At 43.1% G+C, this 24,123-nt stretch overlaps 1 protein-coding gene across 1 annotated transcript in view; it reads right to left on the bottom strand.

The window, feature by feature from the left end:
- The window catches only part of wdr18 (WD repeat domain 18), a 24,740-nt gene continuing 617 nt past the window's right edge, over nucleotides 1–24,123 (bottom strand). The window contains exons 2-10 of the mRNA XM_083911603.1: nucleotides 23,641–23,751; nucleotides 20,205–20,338; nucleotides 19,807–19,948; nucleotides 17,206–17,349; nucleotides 14,588–14,652; nucleotides 13,137–13,261; nucleotides 9,203–9,360; nucleotides 9,047–9,115; nucleotides 1–168 (exon numbers count right to left, since the gene is read on the bottom strand). Of these exons, the coding sequence (XP_083767729.1) occupies nucleotides 40–168; nucleotides 9,047–9,115; nucleotides 9,203–9,360; nucleotides 13,137–13,261; nucleotides 14,588–14,652; nucleotides 17,206–17,349; nucleotides 19,807–19,948; nucleotides 20,205–20,338; nucleotides 23,641–23,751 (1,077 nt within the window). The 3' untranslated portion in view covers nucleotides 1–39. The remainder of the gene's footprint in view (nucleotides 169–9,046; nucleotides 9,116–9,202; nucleotides 9,361–13,136; nucleotides 13,262–14,587; nucleotides 14,653–17,205; nucleotides 17,350–19,806; nucleotides 19,949–20,204; nucleotides 20,339–23,640; nucleotides 23,752–24,123) is intronic.

The raw sequence follows: 24,123 nt of genomic DNA, 5'->3' as shown, positions 1-24,123 counted from the left end.
TGTGTGTGTTTGTGTGTGTGTGTGTGTGTTTGTGTGTGTCTAAGTGTGTTTGGTGAGCAGCTGGCTGGAGAAGTCGTAAAGATCTTTATTCACTTTCTTCAGAGTCTGAACTTCTTCCTCCAGTTCAGAAACTCGGACCTTCGTGTTTTCACCGTCACCGAACACCGACTGCAACAGAGACACGGTTAAACCGGTTACACTGGTTCATACTGGTTAACACTGGTTCAAACCAATATAAACCAGTATAAACCAGTTTAAACCAATATAAACTAGTATAAACCAGTATTAACCAGTTTAAACCAATATAAACCAATTTAAACCAGTATAAACCAGTTTAAACCAATATAAACCAGTTTAAACCAATATAAACAAGTTTAAACCAGTATAAACCAGTTTAAACCAATATAAACAAGTTTAAACCAGTATAAACCAGTTTAAACCAATATAAACCAGTTTAAACCAGTATAAACCAGTTTAAACCAATATGAACCAGTTTAAACCAGTATAAACCAGTTTAAACCAATATAAACCAGTTTAAACCAGTATAAACCAGTTTAAACCAATATAAACAAGTTTAAACCAGTATAAACCAGTTTAAACCAATATAAACCAGTTTAAACCAGTATAAACCAGTTTAAACCAATATGAACCAGTTTAAACCAGTATAAACTAGTTTAAACAAGTTTAAACCAGTATAAAACAGTATAAACCAGTATAAACCAATATAAACCAGTTTAAACCAGTATAAACCAGTTTAAACCAATATAAACCAATTTAAACCAGAATAAACAATTACAAACCAGTTTAAACCAGTATAAACCAGTATAAACCAATATAAACCAGTTTAAACCAGTATAAACCAGTTTAAACCAATATAAACCAATTTAAACCAGAATAAACAATTACAAACAAGTTTAAACCAGTTTAACCCAGTTTAAACCAGTTTAAACCAATATAAACCAATATAAACCAGTTTAAACTGGTTTATATTGGTTTAAACCAGTTTAAACCAATATAAACCAATATAAACCAGTATAAACAAGTTTAAACCAGTTTAACCCAATATAAACCAGTTTAAACCAATATAAACCAGTATAAATCAGTTTAAACCAGTTTAAACCAGTATAAACCAGTATAAACCAGTTTAAACCTGTATAAACCAGTGTAAACCAGTATAAACCAGTTTAAACCTGTATAAACCAGTATAAACCAATATAAACCAGTATAAACAAGTTTAAACCAGTTTAAACCAATATAAAACAGTTTAAACCAATATAAACCAGAATAAACCAGTATGAACCAGTATAAATCAGTTTAAACCAGTTTAAACCAGTATAAACCAGTTTAAACCAATATAAACCAGTATAAACCAATATAAACCAGTATAAACAAGTTTAAACCAGTTTAAACCAGTATAAACCAGTATAAACCAATATAAACCAGTATAAACAAGTTTAAACCAGTTTAAACCAATATAAACCAGTATAAACAAGTTTAAACCAGTATAAACCAGTATAAACCAGTTTAAAGTAGTATAAACCAGTTTAAACCAGTTTAAACCTGTATAAACCAGTTTAAACCAATATAAACCAGTTTAAACCAGTATAAACCAGTTTAAACCGGTTTAAACCAGTATAAACCAATATAAACCAGTTTAAACCAATATAAACCAGTATAAACCAGTTTAAACCAGTATAAACCAGTATAAACCAGTGTAAACCAATATAAACCAGTTTAAACCAATATAAACCAGTTTAAACCAATATAAACCAGTTTAAACCAGTATAAACCAGTATAAATCAGTTTAAACCAGTTTAAACCAGTATAAACCAGTTTAAACCAATATAAACCAGTATAAACCAATATAAACCAGTATAAACAAGTTTAAACCAGTTTAAACCAGTATAAACCAGTTTAAAGTAGTATAAACCAGTTTAAACCAGTTTAAACCAGTATAAACCAGTATAAACCAATATAAACCAGTATAAACAAGTATAAACCAGTGTAAACCAGTTTAAACCAGTATAAACTAGTATAAACCAGTATAAACCAGTATAAACCAGTATAAACCAGTATAAACCAGTGTAACCTGTATAAACCAGTATAAACCAGTATAAACCAGTGTAAACCAGTTTAAAGCAGTATAAACCAGTATAAACCAGTATAAACCAGTATAAACCAGTATATGCCGGTTTAAACCAGTATAAACCAGTATAAACCAGTTTAAACCAGTATAAACCAATATAAACCAGTTTAAACCAGTTTAAATCAGTTTAGACCAATTTAAACCAGTTTAAACCAGTATAAACCAGTATAAACCAGTATAAACCAGTATAAACCAGTATATGCCGGTTTAAACCAGTATAAACTAGTATCAACCAGTATAAACCAGTATAAACCAGTATAAACCAGTATAAACCAGTTTAAACCAATATAAACCAGTTTAAACCAGTGTAAAACAGTTTAAACCAATATAAACCAGTTTAAACCAGTATAAACAATTATAAACCAGTTTAAACCAATATAAACCAGTTTAAACCAGTATAAACCAGTTTAACCCAGTGTAAACCAGTTTAACCCAGTTTAAACCAGTATAAACCGGTATGCACCAGTTTAAACCAGTTTAAACCAATATAAACCAGTATAAACCAGTTTAACCCAGTTTAAACCAGTATAAACCAGTTTAAACCCATTTAAACCAATGTAAACCAATATAAACCAGTATAAACCAGTTTAAACCAGTATAAACCAGTATAAACTAGTTTAAACCAGTATAAACCAATGTAAACCAATATAAACCAGTATAAACCAGTTTAAACCAGTATAAACCAGTATAAACTAGTTTAAACCAGTATAAACCAATGTAAACCAATATAAACCAGTTTAAATCAGTTTAACCCAGTTTAAACCAGTATAAACCAGTATAAACCAGTTTAAACAAATATAAACCAGTATAAAACAGTATAAACCAGTAAGAACCAGTATAAGCCGGTTTAAACCAGTATAAACCAGTGTAACCAGTATAAACCAGTTTAAACCAATATAAACCAGTATAAACCAGTACAAACCAGTATAAACCAGTTTAAACCAATATAAACCAGTATAAACCAGTGTAACCAGTATAAACCAGTATAAACCAGTATATGCCGGTTTAAACCAGTATAAACCAGTATCAACCAGTATAAACCAGTATAAACCAGTATAAACCAGTATAAACCAGTATAAACCAGTTTAACCCAGTTTAAACCAGTATAAACCAGTATGCACCAGTTTAACCCAGTTTAAACCAGTATAAACCAGTATAAACTAGTTGAAACCAGTATAAACCAATGTAAACCAATATAAACCAGTTTAAATCAGTTTAACCCAGTTTAAACCAGTATAAACCAGTATAAACCAGTTTAGACCAGTTTAAACCAGTGTAACCAGTATAAACCAGTTTAAACAAATATAAACCAGTATAAAACAGTATAAACCAGTAAGAACCAGTATAAGCCGGTTTAAACCAGTATAAACCAGTGTAACCAGTATAAACCAGTTTAAACCAGTATAAACCAGTACAAACCAGTATAAACCAGTTTAAACCAATATAAACCAGTATAAACCAGTGTAACCAGTATAAACCAGTATAAACCAGTATATGCCGGTTTAAACCAGTATAAACCAGTATCAACCAGTATAAACCAGTATAAACCAGTATAAACCAGTATAAACCAGTATAAACCAGTTTAACCCAGTTTAAACCAGTATAAACCAGTATGCACCAGTTTAACCCAGTTTAAACCAGTATAAACCAGTATAAACTAGTTGAAACCAGTATAAACAAGTTTAAACCAGTATTAACCAGTAAAAACCAGTTTAAACCAGTATAAACCAGTATAAACCAGTTTAAACCAGTATAAACCAGTATAAACCAGTATAAACCAGTATAAACCAGTATTAACCAGTAAAAACCAGTTTAAACGAGTATAAACCAGTATAAACAAGTTTAAACCAGTATTAACCAGTATAAACCAGTTTAAACCAGTATTAACCAGTAAAAACCAGTTTAAACCAGTATAAACCAGTATAAACCAGTTTAAACCAGTATAAACCAGTATAAACCAGTATAAACCAGTATTTACCAGTAAAAACCAGTTTAAACGAGTATAAACCAGTATAAACCAGTATAAACCAGTATAAACCAATATAAACCAGTATAAACCAGTTTAAATCAGTTTAAACCAGTGTAACCCAGTTTAAACCAGTATAAACCAGTATAAACCAGTATAAACCAGTATTTACCAGTATAAACCAGTATAAACCAGTTTAAACCAGTGTAACCCAGTTTAAACCAGTATAAACCAGTTTAAACCAGTATAAACCAGTATAAACCAGTTTAAACCAGTATTAACCAGTAAAAACCAGTTTAAACGAGTATAAACAAGTTTAAACCAGTTTAAACCAGTATAAACCAGTATAAACCAGTAAAAACCAGTTTAAACGAGTATAAACCAGTTTAAACCAGTTTAAACCAGTATAAACCAGTATAAACCAGTTTAAACCAGTATTAACCAGTAAAAACCAGTTTAAACGAGTATAAACAAGTTTAAACCAGTTTAAACCAGTATAAACCAGTATAAACCAGTAAAAACCAGTTTAAACGAGTATAAACCAGTTTAAACCAGTTTAAACCAGTATTTACCAGTAAAAACCAGTATTAACCAGTTTAAACCAGTTTAACCCAGTATAAACCAGTAAAAACCAGTTTAAACGAGTATAAACCAGTTTAAACCAGTTTAAACCAGTATAAACCAGTAAAAACCAGTATAAACCAGTATAAACCAGTATAAACCAGTTTAAACCAGTATAAACCAGTATAAACCAGTTTAAACCAGTATTAACCAGTAAAAACCAGTTTAAACGAGTATAAACAAGTTTAAACCAGTTTAAACCAGTATAAACCAGTATAAACCAGTTTAAACCAGTATTTACCAGTAAAAACCAGTTTAAACGAGTATAAACAAGTTTAAACCAGTATAAACCAGTATAAACCAGTATAAACCAATATAAACCAGTATAAACCAGTATAAACCAGTTTAAACCAGTGTAACCCAGTTTAAACCAGTATAAACCAGTATAAACCAGTTTAAACCAGTGTAAACCAGTTTAAACCAGTTTAAACCAGTTTAAACCAGTTTAAACCAGTTTAAACGAGTATAAACCAGTTTAAACCAGTTTAAACCAGTATTTACCAGTAAAAACCAGTATAAACCAGTATAAACCAATATAAACCAGTATAAACCAGTATAAACCAGTTTAAACCAGTATTTACCAGTAAAAACCAGTATAAACCAGTATAAACCAGTATAAACCAGTTTAAACCAGTATAAACCAGTATAAACCAGTTTAAACCAGTATTAACCAGTAAAAACCAGTTTAAACGAGTATAAACAAGTTTAAACCAGTTTAAACCAGTATAAACCAGTATAAACCAGTTTAAACCAGTATTTACCAGTAAAAACCAGTTTAAACGAGTATAAACAAGTTTAAACCAGTATAAACCAGTATAAACCAGTATAAACCAATATAAACCAGTATAAACCAGTATAAACCAGTTTAAACCAGTGTAACCCAGTTTAAACCAGTATAAACCAGTATAAACCAGTTTAAACCAGTGTAACCCAGTTTAAACCAGTATAAACCAGTGTAACCAGTATAAACCAGTTTAAACCAGTATAAACCAGTATAAACCAGTTTAAACCAGTATAAACCAGTATAAACCAGTTTAAACCGGTTTAAACCAGTATAAACCAGTATAAACCAGTATAAACCAGTATAAACCAGTATAAACCAGTTTAAACCAGTGTAACCCAGTTTAAACCAGTATAAACCAGTATAAACCAGTATAAACCAGTTTAAACCAGTTTAAACCAGTATAAAGCAGTTTAAACCAGTATAAACCAGTATAAACCAGTATAAACCAGTATAAACCAGTTTAAACCAATATAAACCAGTTTAAACCAGTTTAAACCAGTATAAAGCAGTTTAAACCAGTATAAACCAGTATAAACCAGTATAAACCAGTTTAAACCAGTTTAAACCAGTATAAAGCAGTTTAAACCAGTATAAACCAGTATAAACCAGTATAAACCAGTATAAACCAGTATAAACCAGTTTAAACCAGTATAAACCAGTATAAACCAGTTTAGACCAGTTTAAACCAGTATAAACCAGTATAAACCAGTTTAAACCAGTATAAACCAGTATAAACCAGTTTAAACCAGTATAAACCAGTTTAAAACAGTATAAACCAGTATAAACCAGTTTAAACCAGTGTAAACCAGTATAAACCAGTGTAAACCAGTATAAACCAGTATAAACCAGTTTAGACCAGTTTAAACCAGTATAAAGCAGTTTAAACCAGTTTGAACCAGTTTAAACCAGTTTAAACCAATATAAACCAGTTTAAACCAGTATAAACCAGTATAAACCAGTATAAACCAGTTTAAACCAGTTTAAACCAGTTTAAACCAGTATAAACCAGTATAAACCAGTATAAACCAGTTTAAACCAGTTTAAACCAGTATAAACCAGTTTAAACCAGTATAAAGCAGTTTAAACCAGTATAAACCAGTATAAACCAGTTTAGACCAGTTTAAACCAGTATAAAGCAGTTTAAACCAGCATAAACCAGTATAAACCAGTATAAACCAGTTTAAACCAGTATAAAGCAATTTAAACCAGTATAAACCAGTTTAAACCAGTATAAACCAGTATAAACCAGTTTAGACCAGTTTAAACCAGTATAAAGCAGTTTAAACCAGTATAAAGCAGTTTAAACCAGTATAAACCAGTATAAACCAGTATAAACCAGTTTAAACCAGTTTAAACCAGTTTAAACCAGTATAAACCAGTATAAACCAGTATAAACCAGTTTAAACCAGTTTAAACCAGTATAAACCAGTATAAACCAGTTTAAACCAGTATAAACCAGTATAAACCAGTTTAGACCAGTTTAAACCAGTATAAACCAGTTTAAACCAGTATAAACCAGTATAAACCAGTTTAAACCAGTATAAACCAGTTTAAAACAGTATAAACCAGTATAAACCAGTTTAAACCAGTGTAAACCAGTATAAACCAGTATAAACCAGTGTAAACCAGTATAAACCAGTATAAACCAGTTTAGACCAGTTTAAACCAGTATAAAGCAGTTTAAACCAGTTTGAACCAGTTTAAACCAGTTTAAACCAATATAAACCAGTATAAACCAGTATAAACCAGTATAAACCAGTTTAAACCAGTGTAAACCAGTATAAACCAGTATAAACCAGTGTAACCAGTATAAACCAGTATAAACCAGTATAAACCAGTTTAAACCAGTGTAAACCAGTATAAACCAGTATAAACCAGTGTAAACCAGTATAAACCAGTATAAACCAGTTTAGACCAGTTTAAACCAGTATAAAGCAGTTTAAACCAGTTTGAACCAGTTTAAACCAGTTTAAACCAATATAAACCAGTATAAACCAGTATAAACCAGTATAAACCAGTTTAAACCAGTATAAACCAGTATAAACCAATATAAACCAGTTTAAACCAGTTTAAACCAGTATAAACCAGTTTAAACCAGTGTAACCAGTATAAACCAGTATAAACCAGTATAAACCAGTGTAACCAGTATAAACCAGTATAAACCAGTATAAACCAGTTTAAACCAGTTTAAACCAGTATAAACCAGTATAAACCAGTTTAAACCAGTTTAAACCAGTATAAACCAGTATAAACCAGTATAAACCAGTTTAAACCAGTTTAAACCAGTATAAACCAGTATAAACCAGTTTAAACCAGTATAAACCAGTATAAACCAGTTTAGACCAGTTTAAACCAGTATAAACCAGTATAAACCAGTTTAAACCAGTATAAACCAGTTTAAAACAGTATAAACCAGTATAAACCAGTTTAAACCAGTGTAAACCAGTATAAACCAGTATAAACCAGTGTAAACCAGTATAAACCAGTATAAACCAGTTTAGACCAGTTTAAACCAGTATAAAGCAGTTTAAACCAGTTTGAACCAGTTTAAACCAGTTTAAACCAATATAAACCAGTATAAACCAGTATAAACCAGTATAAACCAGTTTAAACCAGTGTAAACCAGTATAAACCAGTATAAACCAGTGTAACCAGTATAAACCAGTATAAACCAGTTTAAACCAGTATAAACCAGTTTAAAACAGTATAAACCAGTATAAACCAGTTTAAACCAGTGTAAACCAGTATAAACCAGTGTAAACCAGTATAAACCAGTATAAACCAGTTTAGACCAGTTTAAACCAGTATAAAGCAGTTTAAACCAGTTTGAACCAGTTTAAACCAGTTTAAACCAGTTTAAACCTGTATAAACCAGTATAAACCAGTATAAACCAGTATAAACCAGTATAAACCAGTATAAAGCAGTTTAAACCAGTTTAAACCAATATAAACCAGTATAAACCAGTATAAACCAGTATAAACCAGTTTAAACCAGTGTAAACCAGTATAAACCAGTATAAACCAGTGTAACCAGTATAAACCAGTATAAACCAGTATAAACCAGTTTAAACCAGTGTAAACCAGTATAAACCAGTATAAACCAGTGTAACCAGTATAAACCAGTATAAACCAGTATAAACCAGTTTAAACCAGTTTAAACCAGTATAAACCAGTTTAAACCAGTATAAACCAGTATAAACCAGTGTAACCAGTATAAACCAGTATAAACCAGTATAAACCAGTTTAAACCAGTTTAAACCAGTATAAACCAGTTTAAACCAGTATAAACCAGTATAAACCAGTATAAACCAGTATAAACCAGTATAAACCAGTATAAACCAGTATAAACCAGTATAAACCAGTGTAAACCAGTATAAACCAGTTTAAACCAGTTTAAACCAGTTTAAACCAGTGTAAACCAGTATAAACCAGTTTAAACCAGTTTAAACCAGTATAAACCAGTTTAAACCAGTATAAACCGGTTTAAACTGGTTTATACTGGTTAACCTGAGGCCCCGCCCCCTCTCACCTTGTCGGTCACGGCGTTCATCAGGGCGTTCAGCCTCTCAGCTTTCTGCAGGTACGACTCTTCTTCCTCCTGAAACACAGAACATTTCAAAATAAAGCTCTCAGCTTCCTGTTTTCACAATAAAGTGCTGTGAACATGGCGTCCCTGCGGACTCACCTGAGCGTGGAGGCCCAGGCGCACGCACACCTCTCCAGACTCGCCGCCCTCGGAGGCGTGCAGGTGTCGGCTGAAGCGCGGCAGAGGGACGGCGGGGCGACTGTCGGGCAGGAACATGTTCGCCGGAGCCGCCATGATGACGGCGTTCGTCACGGGACCTGAACAGACGGACAGGAAGTCGATTATTGGTGCTTTTATTTTGCAGAACGAAAGATTCTGATTGGTTGTTTCTGTAAATCTTCTCTTCAGCCGTGACATCGAGAACATGCGACTGAACGCCACGCTGAGAACGGACGCCACGCTGAGAACGAATGCCGCGCTGAGAACGAACGCCACGCTGAGAACGAACGCCGCGCTGAGAACGAACGCCGCGCTGAGAACGAACGCCGCGCTGAGAACAAACGCCACCCTGAGAACGAACGCCACGCTGAGAGCGAACGCCACGCTGAGAACGAACGCCGCGCTGAGAACGAACGCCGCGCTGAGAACGAACGCCGCGCTGAGAACGAACGCCGCGCTGAGAACGAACGCCGCGCTGAGAGCGAACGCCGCGCTGAGAACGAACGTCACACTGAGAACGAACGCCACCCTGAGAACGAACGCCACGCTGAGAGCGAACGCCGCGCTGAGAACGAACGCCGCGCTGAGAACGAACGCCACGCTGAGAACGAACGCCACCCTGAGAACGAACGCCGCGCTGAGAACGAACGCGTGAACGCACAGCTGTTCCCTCAGCTGTTCCCTCAGCTGTTCCCTCAGCTGTTCCCTCAGCTGTTCCCTCAGCTGTTCCCTCAGCTGTTCCCTCAGTTGTTCCCTCAGCTGTTCCCTCAGCTGTTCCCTCAGTTGTTCCCTCAGCTGTTCCCTCAGCTGTTCCCTCAGTTGTTCCCTCAGCTGTTCCCTCAGTTGTTCCCTCAGCTGTTCCCTCAGCTGTTCCCTCAGTTGTTCCCTCAGTTGTTCCCTCAGCTGTTCCCTCAGCTGTTCCCTCAGTTGTTCCCTCAGCTGTTCCCTCAGCTGTTCCCTCAGCTCTTTTTCTGCGTCACAAACATCGGTCGTTGTTTGGCTCCAGCTGCTGAAACGGACCAACGCTGAGTCACTGAGGCAACGCCCTGCACCTGAACGCACCACAGGCACCTGAACGCACCACAGGCACCTGAACGCACCACAGGCACCTGAACGCACCACAGGCACCTGAACGTACCACAGGCACCTGAACGCACCACAGGCACCTGAACGCACCACAGGCACCTGAACGTACCACGGGCACCTGAACGCACCACGGGCACCTGAACGTACCACGGGCACCTGAACGCACCACGGGCACCTGAACGCACCACGGGCACCTGAACGCACCACGGGCACCTGAACGCACCACGGGCACCTGAACGCACCACAGGCACCTGAACGCACCACGGGCACCTGAACGCACCACAGGCACCTGAACGCACCACGGGCACCTGAACGCACCACGGGCACCTGAACGCACCACGGGCACCTGAACGCAACACAGGAACCTGAATGCATCACAGGAACCTGAACGCAACACAGGAACCTGAACGCAACACAGGAACCTGAACGCATCACAGGAACCTGAATGCAACACCTGCACCTGAACGCATCACAGGAACCTCAACGCAACACAGGAACCTGAATGCAACACCTGCACCTGAACGCATCACAGGAACCTGAACGCAACACCTGCACCTGAACGCATCACAGGAACCTGAACGCAACACAGGAACCTGAACGCAACACAGGAACCTGAACGCATCACAGGAACCTGAACGCATCACAGGAACCTCAACGCAATACAGGAACCTGAATGCAACACCTGCACCTGAACGCATCACAGGAACCTGAACGCAACACCTGCACCTGAACGCATCACAGGAACCTGAACGCAACACAGGAACCTGAACGCAACACAGGAACCTGAACGCATCACAGGAACCTGAACGCAACACAGGAACCTGAACGCAACACAGGAACCTGGACGCAACACCTACACCTTAACGCATCACAGGAACCTCAACGCAACACAGGAACCTGAACGCAACACCTACACCTTAACGCATCACAGGAACCTGAACGCAGCACAGGAATCTGAACGCATCACAGGAACCTGAACGCATCACAGGAACCTCAACGCAACACAGGAACCTGAACGCAGCACAGGAACCTCAACGCAACACAGGAACCTAAACGCAACACAGGAACCTGATCGCAACACCTGCACCTGAACGCATCACAGGAACCTGAACGCAACACCTGCACCTGAACGCATCACTGGAACTTGAACGCATCACAGGAACCTGAACGCAACACAGGAACCTGAACGCAACACAGGAACCTGTACGCAACACCTGCACCTGAACGCATCACAGGAACCTCAACGCAACACAGGAATCTGAACGCATCACAGGAACTTGAACGCATCACAGGAACCTCAACGCAACACAGGAATCTGAACGCATCACAGGAACCTGAACGCAACACAAGAACCTGAACGCATCACAGGAACCTGAACGCATCACAGGAACCTGAACGCAACACCTGCACCTGAACGCAACACAGGAACCTGAACGCAACACCTGCACCTGAACGCATCACAGGAACCTCAACGCAACACAGGAACCTGAACGCAACACAGGAACCTGAACGCATCACAGGAACCTGAACGCATCACAGGAACCTGAACGCAACACCTGCACCTGAACGCAACACAGGAACCTAAACGCAACACCTACACCTTAACGCATCACAGGAACCTGAACGCAACACAGGAATCTGAACGCATCACCTGCACCTGAACGCAACACAGGAACCTGAACGCAACACCTGCACCTGAACGCATCACAGGAACCTCAACACAACACAGGAACCTGAACGCATCACAGGAACCTGAACGCAACACAGGAACCTGAACGCAACACAGGAACCTGAACGCAACACAGGAATCTGAACGCAACACAGGAACCTGAACGCAACACTGTGTTGCGTTAACCCTAACCCTGGCTCTCGTGGCGTCCGTGTCTCACGGTAAACAACAACAAACACGTGGGACTGTTTCCATCAGTGGGACGTTCAAGTGTCCTGGGTGGAGCCGAGGCGGTGGGAGGCTGCAGACCGTGCTGCAGATCCCTGTCACGCTGGACGGCGTCCTGCTTCTCCGCTGTTAGGGAGAGAAGGAGGAGGACGTTTCCCAGCATGCACCAGCTCTGGGTGCTGTTGTGTGGCTTCACAGCTCCACCTGCACACCTGACGTGCACACGTGTCACCGTGTGCACGCAGAGTCACCGTGTGCACGCAGAGTTCCCCCAAAGACGCTCGTTACACGCAGAATAGAAAGGGGGAACGCCACTTTACAGCTTCCTCTCTGGGGCGTCTCCGTCTCAACAGAAGCTGAATAATGAAGGTGGCGTTTGGTGACATCATCATCATCGTGGTTCCTCTGGACGCCAAGCAGCTGACGAGCTTTCGTCACGGAGCTTTAACAGTCATTCAGCAGTCTCACTCTTTGTGATCAGCGTCAGCTGCAGGAAAACGTGACGGGGCGGGGAACAAGCACGCGACCACGGGACCACGAGGCCGTGAGTCCGAGTCCCGGCAGAGCAGGGATTAGCGTCTCACAGTCCGTCTGAAGTGAGGACGCCTTCAGATCTCAGAGGATTTGGTTAATTACAAAGTGCCGTCATGATCACGGCGAGGCGTTTCTTCTTCATGTGCTGTCGCCGCAGCACGAGCGCTTTAGAGCGCTCCGCGTCTCCTTCCGCCGCTCCGCGCCTCGTTCATAATGAGACGGTGGAACGAGACGTCATGGTCACGCAGCTCTGAGGGGGTGACTAATCTCTGGAGGGCACCTGGTCCCACTCTGACTGGTCTGTTTGGTCGATGATGTCATGTGTGGGCGGGGCCTACCTTTGTGGGCGGGGCCTACCTTTGTGGGCGAGGCAGCGGACGCTCTGTTTGCTCTGGACGTCCCAGAGTCGAACCGTCTCATCGTGAGACCCGGAGAGGAGCAGCGTCCCGTCCAGGGACACGGAGAGACACGTCACCAGGTTCCTGAGGCACCAGAGGACCACGTTAGAGTCTTCACTGTGATTAATAAAGTTATTATTATTATAATCATCACTCATACTGTTTCAAATCTGTGATCAAAAACAAAATACAGAGAAAAAGGAGAATCTGTGTGTGTGTGTGTGTGTCTGTGTGTGTGTGTGTCTGTGTGTGTGTGTGTCTGTGTGTGTGTGTGTCTGTGTGTGTGTGTGTGTGTGTCTGTGTGTGTGTGTGTGTGTGTGTGTGTGTGTCTGTGTGTGTGTGTGTCTGTGTGTGTGTGTGTGTGTGTGTGTGTGTGTGTGTGTCTGTGTGTGTGTGTGTGTGTGTGTGTGTGTGTCTGTGTGTGTGTGTGTGTCTGTGTGTGTGTGTGTCTGTGTGTGTGTGTGTGTGTGTGTGTGTGTGTGTGTCTGTGTGTGTGTGTGTGTGTGTCTGTGTGTGTGTGTGTCTGTGTGTGTGTGTGTCTGTGTGTGTGTGTGTGTGTGTGTGTGTCTGTGTGTGTGTGTGTGTGTGTGTGTGTGTCTGTGTGTGTGTGTGTCTGTGTGTGTGTGTGTGTGTGTGTGTGTGTGTGTGTCTGTGTGTGTGTGTGTGTGTGTCTGTGTGTGTGTGTGTGTGTGTGTGTCTGTGTGTGTGTGTGTCTGTGTGTGTGTGTGTGTGTGTGTGTGTGTGTGTGTCTGTGTGTGTGTGTGTGTGTGTCTGTGTGTGTGTGTGTCTGTGTGTGTGTGTGTCTGTGTGTGTGTGTGTGTGTGTGTGTGTCTGTGTGTGTGTGTGTGTGTGTGTGTGTGTGTCTGTGTGTGTGTGTGTGTGTGTGTGTGTGTGTGTCTGTGTGTGTGTGTGTCTGTGTGTGTGTGTGTGTGTGTCTGTGTGTGTGTGTGTGTGTGTGTCTGTGTGTGTGTGTGTGTGTGTGTGTGTGTGTGTGTGTGTGTGTGTGTGTGTGTGTCTGTGTGTGTGTGTGTGTGTGTGTGTGTGTGTGTCTGTGTGTGTGTGTGTGTGTGTGTGTGTGTGTGTGTCTGTGTGTGTGTGTGTCTGTGTGTGTGTGTGTGTGTGTCTGTGTGTGTGTGTGTGTGTCTGTGTGTGTGTGTGTGTGTGTGTGTGTGTGTGTGTGTGTGTCTGTGTGTGTGTGTGTGTGTGTGTGTCTGTGTGTGTGTGTGTATGTGTGTGTGTGTTTAACAGCTGAGGACGTTCAGACCTGAGGAGGGGTCTGGACCCGGGTCCTGGTCTGGACCCGGGTGCTGGTCTGGACCCGGGTCATGGTTTTGGACCCGGGTCCTGGTTTTGGACCCGGGTCCAGACCCAGGACCCGGGTGCTGGTCTGGACCCGGGTGCTGGTCTCACCTGTGTCCTTTGAAGACCTGGTTTCCATCGTTGTCGGACTGAAACGATTTGTCCCGACTGAGGCTCTGCACACGACACGTTTGGAACATTACAACGTTATTATTTATATTAATATTATGTTATTATATAATACTGTCTCTTATTATAACATTTATATTATGTTATTAGTGTAATAATATTAATATATTAATATTATTACACTAATAACATAATATTAATATATTAATATTATGTTATTATATTATTACACTGTCTCTTATTATAACATTTATATTCTGTTTTTAATGTAATAATACTATATTAATATATTAATATAATATTATTGTTATTAATATTACATTATTACACTTTCTGTCTCTGTCCATCTTTGTAGTCTGTAGTTTGTAGTTTGTAGTTGTAGTTTGTAGTGTGTAGTTTATAGTCTGTAGTTTGAAGTCTATAGTTTGTGGTAGTCTGTAGTTTGTGGTAGTTTGTAGTCTGTAGTTTGTAGTCTGTAGTTTATAGTCTGTAGTCTGTAGTTTGTAGCCTGTAGTTTGTGGTAGTCTGTAGTTTGTGGTAGTTTGTAGTCTGTAGTCTGTAGTTTATAGCCTGCAGTCTGTAGCCTGTAGTTTGTAGTCTGTAGTGTGTAGTTTGTAGTCTTTAGTTTGTGGTCTGTAGTTTGAAGTCTATAGTTTGTGGTAGTCTGTAGTTTGTGGTAGTCTGTAGTTTGTGGTAGTTTGTAGTCTGTAGTTTGTAGTCTGTAGTTTGTAGTCTGTAGTTTATAGTCTGTAGTCTGTAGTTTGTAGCCTGTAGTTTGTAGTCTGTAGTTTGTAGCCTGTAGTTTGTAGTCTGTAGTAGCTTGTAGTCTATAGTTTCTAGTCTGTAGTTTGTAGTCTGTAGCCTGTAGTCTGTAGTTTGTAGTTTGTGGTCTGTAGCCTGTAGTCTGTAGTAGTTTGTAGTCTGTAGTTTGTAGTAGTTTGTAGTCTGTAGTTTGTAGTCTGTAGTTTGTAGTCTGTAGTTTGTAGCCTGTAGTTTGTAGCCTGTAGTTTGTAGTCTGTATTTTGTAGCCTGTAGCCTGCAGTCTGTAGCCTGTAGTTTGTAGCCTGTAGTTTGTGGTCTGTAGCCTGTAGTTTGTGGTCTGTAGTTTGTAGCCTGTAGTTTGTAGCCTGTAGTCTGTAGTTTGTAGCCTGTAGTCTGTAGCCTGTAGTTTGTAGTCTGTAGTTTGTGGTAGTTTGTAGTCTGTAGTTTGTAGTCTGTAGTTTATAGTCTGTAGTCTGTAGTTTGTAGCCTGTAGTTTGTGGTAGTCTGTAGTTTGTGGTAGTTTGTAGTCTGTAGTCTGTAGTTTATAGCCTGCAGTCTGTAGCCTGTAGTTTGTAGTCTGTAGTGTGTAGTTTGTAGTCTTTAGTTTGTGGTCTGTAGTTTGAAGTCTATAGTTTGTGGTAGTCTGTAGTTTGTGGTAGTCTGTAGTTTGTGGTAGTTTGTAGTCTGTAGTTTGTAGTCTGTAGTTTGTAGTCTGTAGTTTATAGTCTGTAGTCTGTAGTTTGTAGCCTGTAGTTTGTAGTCTGTAGTTTGTAGCCTGTAGTTTGTAGTCTGTAGTAGCTTGTAGTCTATAGTTTCTAGTCTGTAGTTTGTAGTCTGTAGCCTGTAGTCTGTAGTTTGTAGTTTGTGGTCTGTAGCCTGTAGTCTGTAGTAGTTTGTAGTCTGTAGTTTGTAGTAGTTTGTAGTCTGTAGTTTGTAGTCTGTAGTTTGTAGTCTGTAGTTTGTAGCCTGTAGTTTGTAGCCTGTAGTTTGTAGTCTGTATTTTGTAGCCTGTAGCCTGCAGTCTGTAGCCTGTAGTTTGTAGCCTGTAGTTTGTGGTCTGTAGCCTGTAGTTTGTGGTCTGTAGTTTGTAGCCTGTAGTTTGTAGCCTGTAGTCTGTAGTTTGTAGCCTGTAGTCTGTAGCCTGTAGTTTGTAGTCTGTAGTTTGTAGTCTGTAGTTTGTAATCTGTAGTTTGTAGTTTGTAATCTGTAGTTTGTAATCAGTAGACTGTAGTCTTTAGTCTGTAGTTTGTAGTCTGTAGTTTGTAGTCTGTAGTTTGTAGTTTGTAGCCTGCAGTCTGTAGCCTGTAGTTTGTAGTTTGTAGTCTGTAGTTTGTAGCCTGTAGTCTGTAGTTTGTAGCCTGTAGTCTGTAGTTTGTAGTCTGTAGTTTTTAGTCTGTAGTTTGTAGCCTGTAGTCTGTAGCCTGTAGTCTGTAGTTTGTAGCCTGTAGTCTGTAGTTTGTAGCCTGTAGTCTGTAGTTTGTAGCCTGTAGTCTGTAGTCTGTAGTTTGTAGTCTGTAGTTTTTAGTCTGTAGTTTGTAGCCTGTAGTCTGTAGTTTGTAGCCTGTAGTTTGTAGCCTGTAGTCTGTAGTTTGTAGCCTGTAGTTTGTAGCCTGTAGTTTGTAGCCTGTAGTCTGTAGCTTGTAGCTTTTAGTCTGTAGTTTGTAGCCTGTAGTCTGTAGTTTGTAGTCTGTAGTTTGTAGCCTGTAGTCTGTAGTTTGTAGTCTGTAGTTTGTAGCCTGTAGTCTGTAGTTTGTAGCCTGTAGTCTGTAGTTTGTAGTCTGTAGTCTGTAGTTTGTAGTCTGTAGTTTGTAGTCTGTAGTTTGCAGAGGAACACTCACCTGGCTGCACAGAGACACCTGGAAAATGTTTCCGTCACTTCCTCCACAGAACAGGAAATACTCGCAGGGGTCAAAGGTCACGGACATGATCTCCACGTCAAACAGGACGGACAGCAGCAGCTCACCTGAGGACAACTCCCACACCTGGAGAGACAGACAGGTGAGAGACAGACGGGTGAGAGACAAGACAGGTGAGAGAGACAGGTGAGAGAGACAGACAGGTGAGAGACAAGACAGGTGAGAGACAAGACAGGTGAGAGAGACAGACAGGTGAGAGACAAGACAGGTGAGAGAGACAGGTGAGAGAGAGACAGGTGAGAGACAAGACAGGTGAGAGAGACAGGTGAGAGAGAGACAGGTGAGAGACAGACAGACAGGTGAGAGAGAGACAGGTGAGAGACAGACAGGTGAGAGACAGGGTGAGAGACAGACAGGTGAGAGACAGACGGGTGAGAGACAGACAGGTGAGAGACAGGTGAGAGACGGACAGGTGAGAGACAGACAGGTGAGAGACAGACAGGTGAGACAGGTGAGAGAGAGACAGGTGAGAGAGAGACAGAGAGGTGAGAGACAGACAGGTGAGAGACAGACAGGTGAGAGACGGACAGGTGAGAGACGGACAGGTGAGAGACAGACAGGTGAGAGACAGACAGGTGAGACAGGTGAGAGAGAGACAGGTGAGAGAGAGACAGAGAGGTGAGAGACAGACAGGTGAGAGACAGACAGGTGAGAGACAGACAGGAGACAGGTGAGAGACAGACAGGTGAGAGACAGACAGGTGAGAGACAGACAGGAGACAGGTGAGAGACAGACAGGTGAGAGACAGACAGGTGAGAGACAGACAGGAGAGAGACAGACGGGTGAGAGACAGACAGGTGAGAGACAGACAGGTGAGAGACAGGTGAGAGAGAGACAGCTGAGAGACAGACAGGAGAGAGACAGACAGGTGAGAGAGAGACAGGTGAGAGAGAGACAGGTGAGAGAGAGACAGGAGAGAGACAGAGAGGTGAGAGACAGGTGTGAGAGACAGACAGGTGAGAGAAAGACAGGTGAGAGAGAGACAGGAGAGAGACAGAGAGGTGAGAGACAGGTGAGAGACGGACAGGTGAGAGACAGACGGGTGAGAGACAGACGGGTGAGAGAGAGACAGGTGAGAGACAGACAGGTGAGAGAGAGGACAGTCGAGAGACAGACAGGTAAGAGAGAGACAGGAGAGAGTCAGACAGGTGAGAGACAGACGGGTGAGAGACAGACAGGTCAGAGACAGACAGGTGAGAGACAGAGAGGTGAGGGAGAGACAGGTGAGAGATAGACAGGTGAGAGACAGACGGGTGAGAGAGAGACAGGTGAGAGATAGACAGGTGAGAGAGAGACAGGTGAGAGACAGACGGGTGAGAGAGAGACAGGTGAGAGATAGACAGGTGAGAGAGAGACAGGTGAGAGACAGACGGGTGAGAGACAGACAGGTGAGAGACAGACAGGTGAGAGACAGACAGGCGAGAGACAGACAGATGAGAGACAGACGGGTGGAGAGAGAGACAGGTGAGAGACAGGTGAGAGACAGACGGGTGAGAGAGAGACAGGTGAGAGACAGGTGAGAGACAGACAGGTGAGAGACAGGCGAGAGACAGACAGGTGAGAGACAGACAGGCGAGAGACAGACAGGTGAGAGACAGACAGGTGAGAGACAGACAGATGAGAGACAGACGGGTGAGAGAGAGACAGGTGAGAGAGAGACAGGCGAGAGACAGACGGGTGAGAGGCAGACAGGTGAGAGACAGACAGGTGAGAGACAGGCGAGAGACAGACAGGTGAGGGACAGACAGGTGAGAGACAGACGGGTGAGAGGCAGACAGGTGAGAGACAGACAGGTGAGAGACAGGCGAGAGACAGACAGGTGAGGGACAGACAGGTGAGAGACAGACGGGTGAGAGACAGACGGGTGAGAGACAGACGGGTGAGAGACAGGGAAGAGACAGACAGGTGAGGGACAGACAGGTGAGAGACAGACGGGTGTAGAGACAGACAGGTGAGAGACAGACGGGTGAGAGACAGACGGGTGAGGACAGACAGGAGAGAGACAGACAGGTGAGAGACAGGTGAGAGACAGACAGGTGAGAGGCAGACAGGAGAGAGACAGGTGAGAGACAGACAGGTGAGAGACAGAGATACACACCTGTCTCACCTGCACAGGTGATATAAACTCTACCTGTCTCACCTGCACAGGTGATATAAACTCTACCTGTCTCACCTGCACAGGTGATATAAACTCTACCTGTCTCACCTGCACAGGTGATATAAACTCTACCTGTCTCACCTGCACAGGTGATATAAACTCTACCTGTCTCACCTGCACAGGTGATATAAACTCTACCTGTCTCACCTGCACAGGTGATATAAACTCTACCTGTCTCACCTGCACAGGTGATATAAACTCTACCTGTCTCACCTGCACAGGTGATATAAACTCTACCTGTCTCACCTGCACAGGTGATATAAACTCTACCTGTCTCACCTGCACAGGTGATATAAACTCTACCTGTCTCACCTGCACAGGTGATATAAACTCTACCTGTCTCACCTGCACAGGTGAACTCTCACCTTGACGGTCTGGTCTAAAGACGCCGTGGCCACTCGGGCCTGAGCTCCCATGAGGCCACAGTGCAGGTCTGTGATTGGAAGAGAATGGCGGGACAGGACGTGACGCGGCTCAGGGGCGTGGCTTATATCCAGCTGGACCACACTGAGACACACACACACACACACACACACACACACACACACACACACACACACACACACACACAATCAGCTCATTTGATACAAAACATGTTCATGTGTGCGTGTGTGTGTGTGTGTGTCTTTGGGTGTGTGTGTGTGTGTGTGTGTGTGTGTGTGTGTGTCTTTGGGTGTGTGTGTGTGTGTGTGTGTGTGTGTGTGTGTGTGTGTGTGTGTGTGTGTGTGTGTGTGTGTGTGTGTGTGTGTGTGTGTGTGTGTACCTGCCCAGACTCCACACCAGAGCCATGTTGTCTTTTCCTCCAGAAACAAAATGGCTGCTGTCGTCTGTGAACTTCAGACAGGTGACGTCCTGATAATGACGACTGAGGACGGACAGCAGCTTACCTGAGGACACCTGGACGAATCAGAGAACAGACCTAACACACCTGGACCAATCAGAGAGCAGATGTTACACACCTGGACCAATCACAGAGCAGATGTTACACACCTGGACCAATCAGAGAACAGATGTTACACACCTGGACCAATCAGAGAGCAGACCTAACACACCTGGACCAATCAGAGAACAGATGTTACACACCTGGACCAATCAGAGAACAGATGTTACACACCTGGACCAATCAGAGAACAGATTTTACACACCTGGACCAATCAGAGAACAGACGTTACACACCTGGACCAATCAGAGAACAGATGTTACACACCTGGACCAATCAGAGAACGGATGTTACACACCTGGACCAATCAGAGAACGGATGTTACACACCTGGGCCAATCAGAGAACAGATGTTACACACCTGGACCAATCAGAGAGCAGATGTTACACACCTGGACCAATCAGAGAACAGATGTTACACACCTGGACCAATCAGAGAACAGATGTTACACACCTGGACCAATCAGAGAGCAGATGTTACACACCTGGACCAATTAGAGAACAGACGTTACACACCTGGACCAATCAGAGAGCAGACCTAACACACCTGGACCAATCAGAGAACAGACGTTACACACCTGGACCAATCAGAGAACAGATGTTACACACCTGGACCAATCAGAGAGCAGACCTAACACACCTGGACCAATCAGAGAACAGATGTTACACACATGGACCAATCAGAGAACAGATGTTACACACCTGGACAATCAGAGAGCAGATGTTACACACCTGGACCAATCAGAGAACAGATGTTACACACCTGGACCAATCAGAGAGCAGACCTAACACACCTGGACCAATCAGAGAGCAGGTGTTACACACCTGGACCAATCAGAGAACAGATGTTACACACCTGGACCAATCAGAGAGCAGACCTAACACACCTGGACCAATCAGAGAACAGATGTTACACACCTGGACCAATCAGAGAACAGATGTTACACACCTGGACCAATCAGAGAACAGATGTTACACACCTGGACCAATCAGAGAACAGATGTTACACACCTGGACCAATCAGAGAACAGATGTTACACACCTGGACCAATCACAGAACAGATGTTACACACCTGGACCAATCAGAGAGCAGACCTAACACACCTGGACCAATCACAGAACAGATGTTACACACCTGGACCAATCAGAGAACAGATGTTACACACCTGGACCAATCACAGAGCAGATGTTACACACCTGGACCAATCAGAGAACAGATGTTACACACCTGGACCAATCAGAGAGCAGACCTAACACACCTGGACCAATCACAGAACAGATGTTACACACCTGGACCAATCAGAGAACAGATGTTACACACCTGGACCAATCAGAGAACAGATGTTACACACCTGGACCAATCAGAGAACAGATGTTACACACCTGGACCAATCAGAGAACGGATGTTACACACCTGGACCAATCAGAGAGCAGATGTTACACACCTGGACCAATCACAGAGCAGATGTTACACACCTGGACCAATCACAGAGCAGATGTTACACACCTGGACCAATCAGAGAGCAGATGTTACACACCTGGACCAATCAGAGAGCAGACCTAACACACCTGGACCAATCAGAGAACAGATGTTACACACATGGACCAATCAGAGAACAGATGTTACACACCTGGACCAATCAGAGAGCAGATGTTACACACCTGGACCAATCAGAGAACAGACGTTACACACCTGGACCAATCAGAGAGCAGACCTAACACACCTGGACCAATCAGAGAACAGATGTTACACACATGGACCAATCAGAGAACAGATGTTACACACCTGGACCAATCAGAGAGCAGATGTTACACACCTGGACCAATCAGAGAGCAGATGTTACACACCTGGACCAATCAGAGAACAGATGTTACACACCTGGACCAATCACAGAGCAGACCTAACACACCTGGACCAATCAGAGAGCAGGTGTTACACACCTGGACCAATCAGAGAACAGATGTTACACACCTGGACCAATCAGAGAGCAGACCTAACACACCTGGACCAATCACAGAACAGATGTTACACACCTGGACCAATCAGAGAACAGATGTTACACACCTGGACCAATCAGAGAACAGATGTTACACACCTGGACCAATCACAGAACAGATGTTACACACCTGGACCAATCAGAGCACAGATGTTACACACCTGGACCAATCAGAGAGCAGACCTAACACACCTGGACCAATCACAGAACAGATGTTACACACCTGGACCAATCAGAGAACAGATGTTACACACCTGGACCAATCAGAGAGCAGACCTAACACACCTGGACCAATCACAGAACAGATGTTACACACCTGGACCAATCAGAGAACAGACGTTACACACCTGGACCAATCAGAGAACAGATGTTACACACCTGGACCAATCAGAGAGCAGATGTTACACACCTGGACCAATCAGAGAGCAGATGTTACACACCTGGACCAATCAGAGAACAGACGTTACACACCTGGACCAATCAGAGAGCAGATGTTACACACATGGACCAATCAGAGAGCAGATGTTACACACCTGGACCAATCAGAGAGCAGATGTTACACACATGGACCAATCAGAGAACAGATGTTACACACCTGGACCAATCACAGAGCAGATGTTACACACCTGGACCAATCAGAGAACAGATGTTACACACCTGGACCAATCAGAGAACAGATGTTACACACCTGGACCAATCAGAGAACAGATGTTATACACCTGGACCAATCAGAGAGCAGGCATTAAAGTCTGGAAAGGACCAGAGTGTGGACAGGGACCAGGACCAGAGTGTGGACTGGGACCAGGACCAGAGTCAGAGTGTGGACAGGGACCAGAGTCAGAGTCTGGACTGGGACCAGGACCAGAGTGTGGACTGGGACCAGGACCAGATTCAGAGTGTGGACAGGGACCAGGACCAGAGTCTGGACTGGGACCAGGACCAGAGTGTGGACTCGGACCAGGACCAGAGTGTGGACTGGGACCAGGACCCAGAGTGTGGACTGGGACCAGGACCAGAGTGTGGACTGGGACCAGGACCAGAGTGTGGACTGGGACCAGGACCAGAGTGTGGACTGGGACCAGGACCAGAGTCTGGACTGGGACCAGGACCAGAGTCTGGACAGGGACCAGGACCAGGACCAGAGTGTGGACAGGGACCAGGACCAGAGTGTGGACTGGGACCAGGACCAGAGTGTGGACTGGGACCAGGACCAGAGTGTGGACTGGGACCAGGACCAGAGTCTGGACTGGGACCAGGACTCACCTCCCACAGGTAAATGGCCTCAGCGACTCCGGCGGCGAGGAAGAGTCCGTTGGGGGCCGCAGTGAGACACGTGACCACACCGGGACAGACCATCTTCTGCTGCAGCTGATCCTGGACACACACACACACACACACACACACACACACACACACACACATATATTAATTATTATTATTATTTTATTATTATTTATATAAACACACACGTTATATATATGATTACATTTTACTACCGGTGCCCCCCGGTGAGCCCCCCGGTGTGTCCCCCGGTGTGTCCCCCGGTGTGTCCCCGGTGTGTCCCCCGGTGAGCCCCGCGTGTGCCCCGGTGTGTGTCCCCAGGTGCCCCGCGTGTGCCCCCCGGTGTGTGTCCCCCGGTGTGCCCCGCGTGTGCCCCCCGGTGCCCCCCGATGTGTGTCCCCCGGTGCCCCGCGTGTGCCCCCCGGTGTGCCCCGCGTGTGCCCCCCGGTGCCCCCCGGTGTGTGT

Source organism: Echiichthys vipera (genome assembly GCF_963691815.1).
Source record: "Echiichthys vipera genome assembly, chromosome: 3".
Lineage (NCBI taxonomy): Eukaryota > Metazoa > Chordata > Actinopteri > Perciformes > Trachinidae > Echiichthys > Echiichthys vipera.
This window is presented reverse-complemented; position numbering and strand designations above follow the sequence as displayed.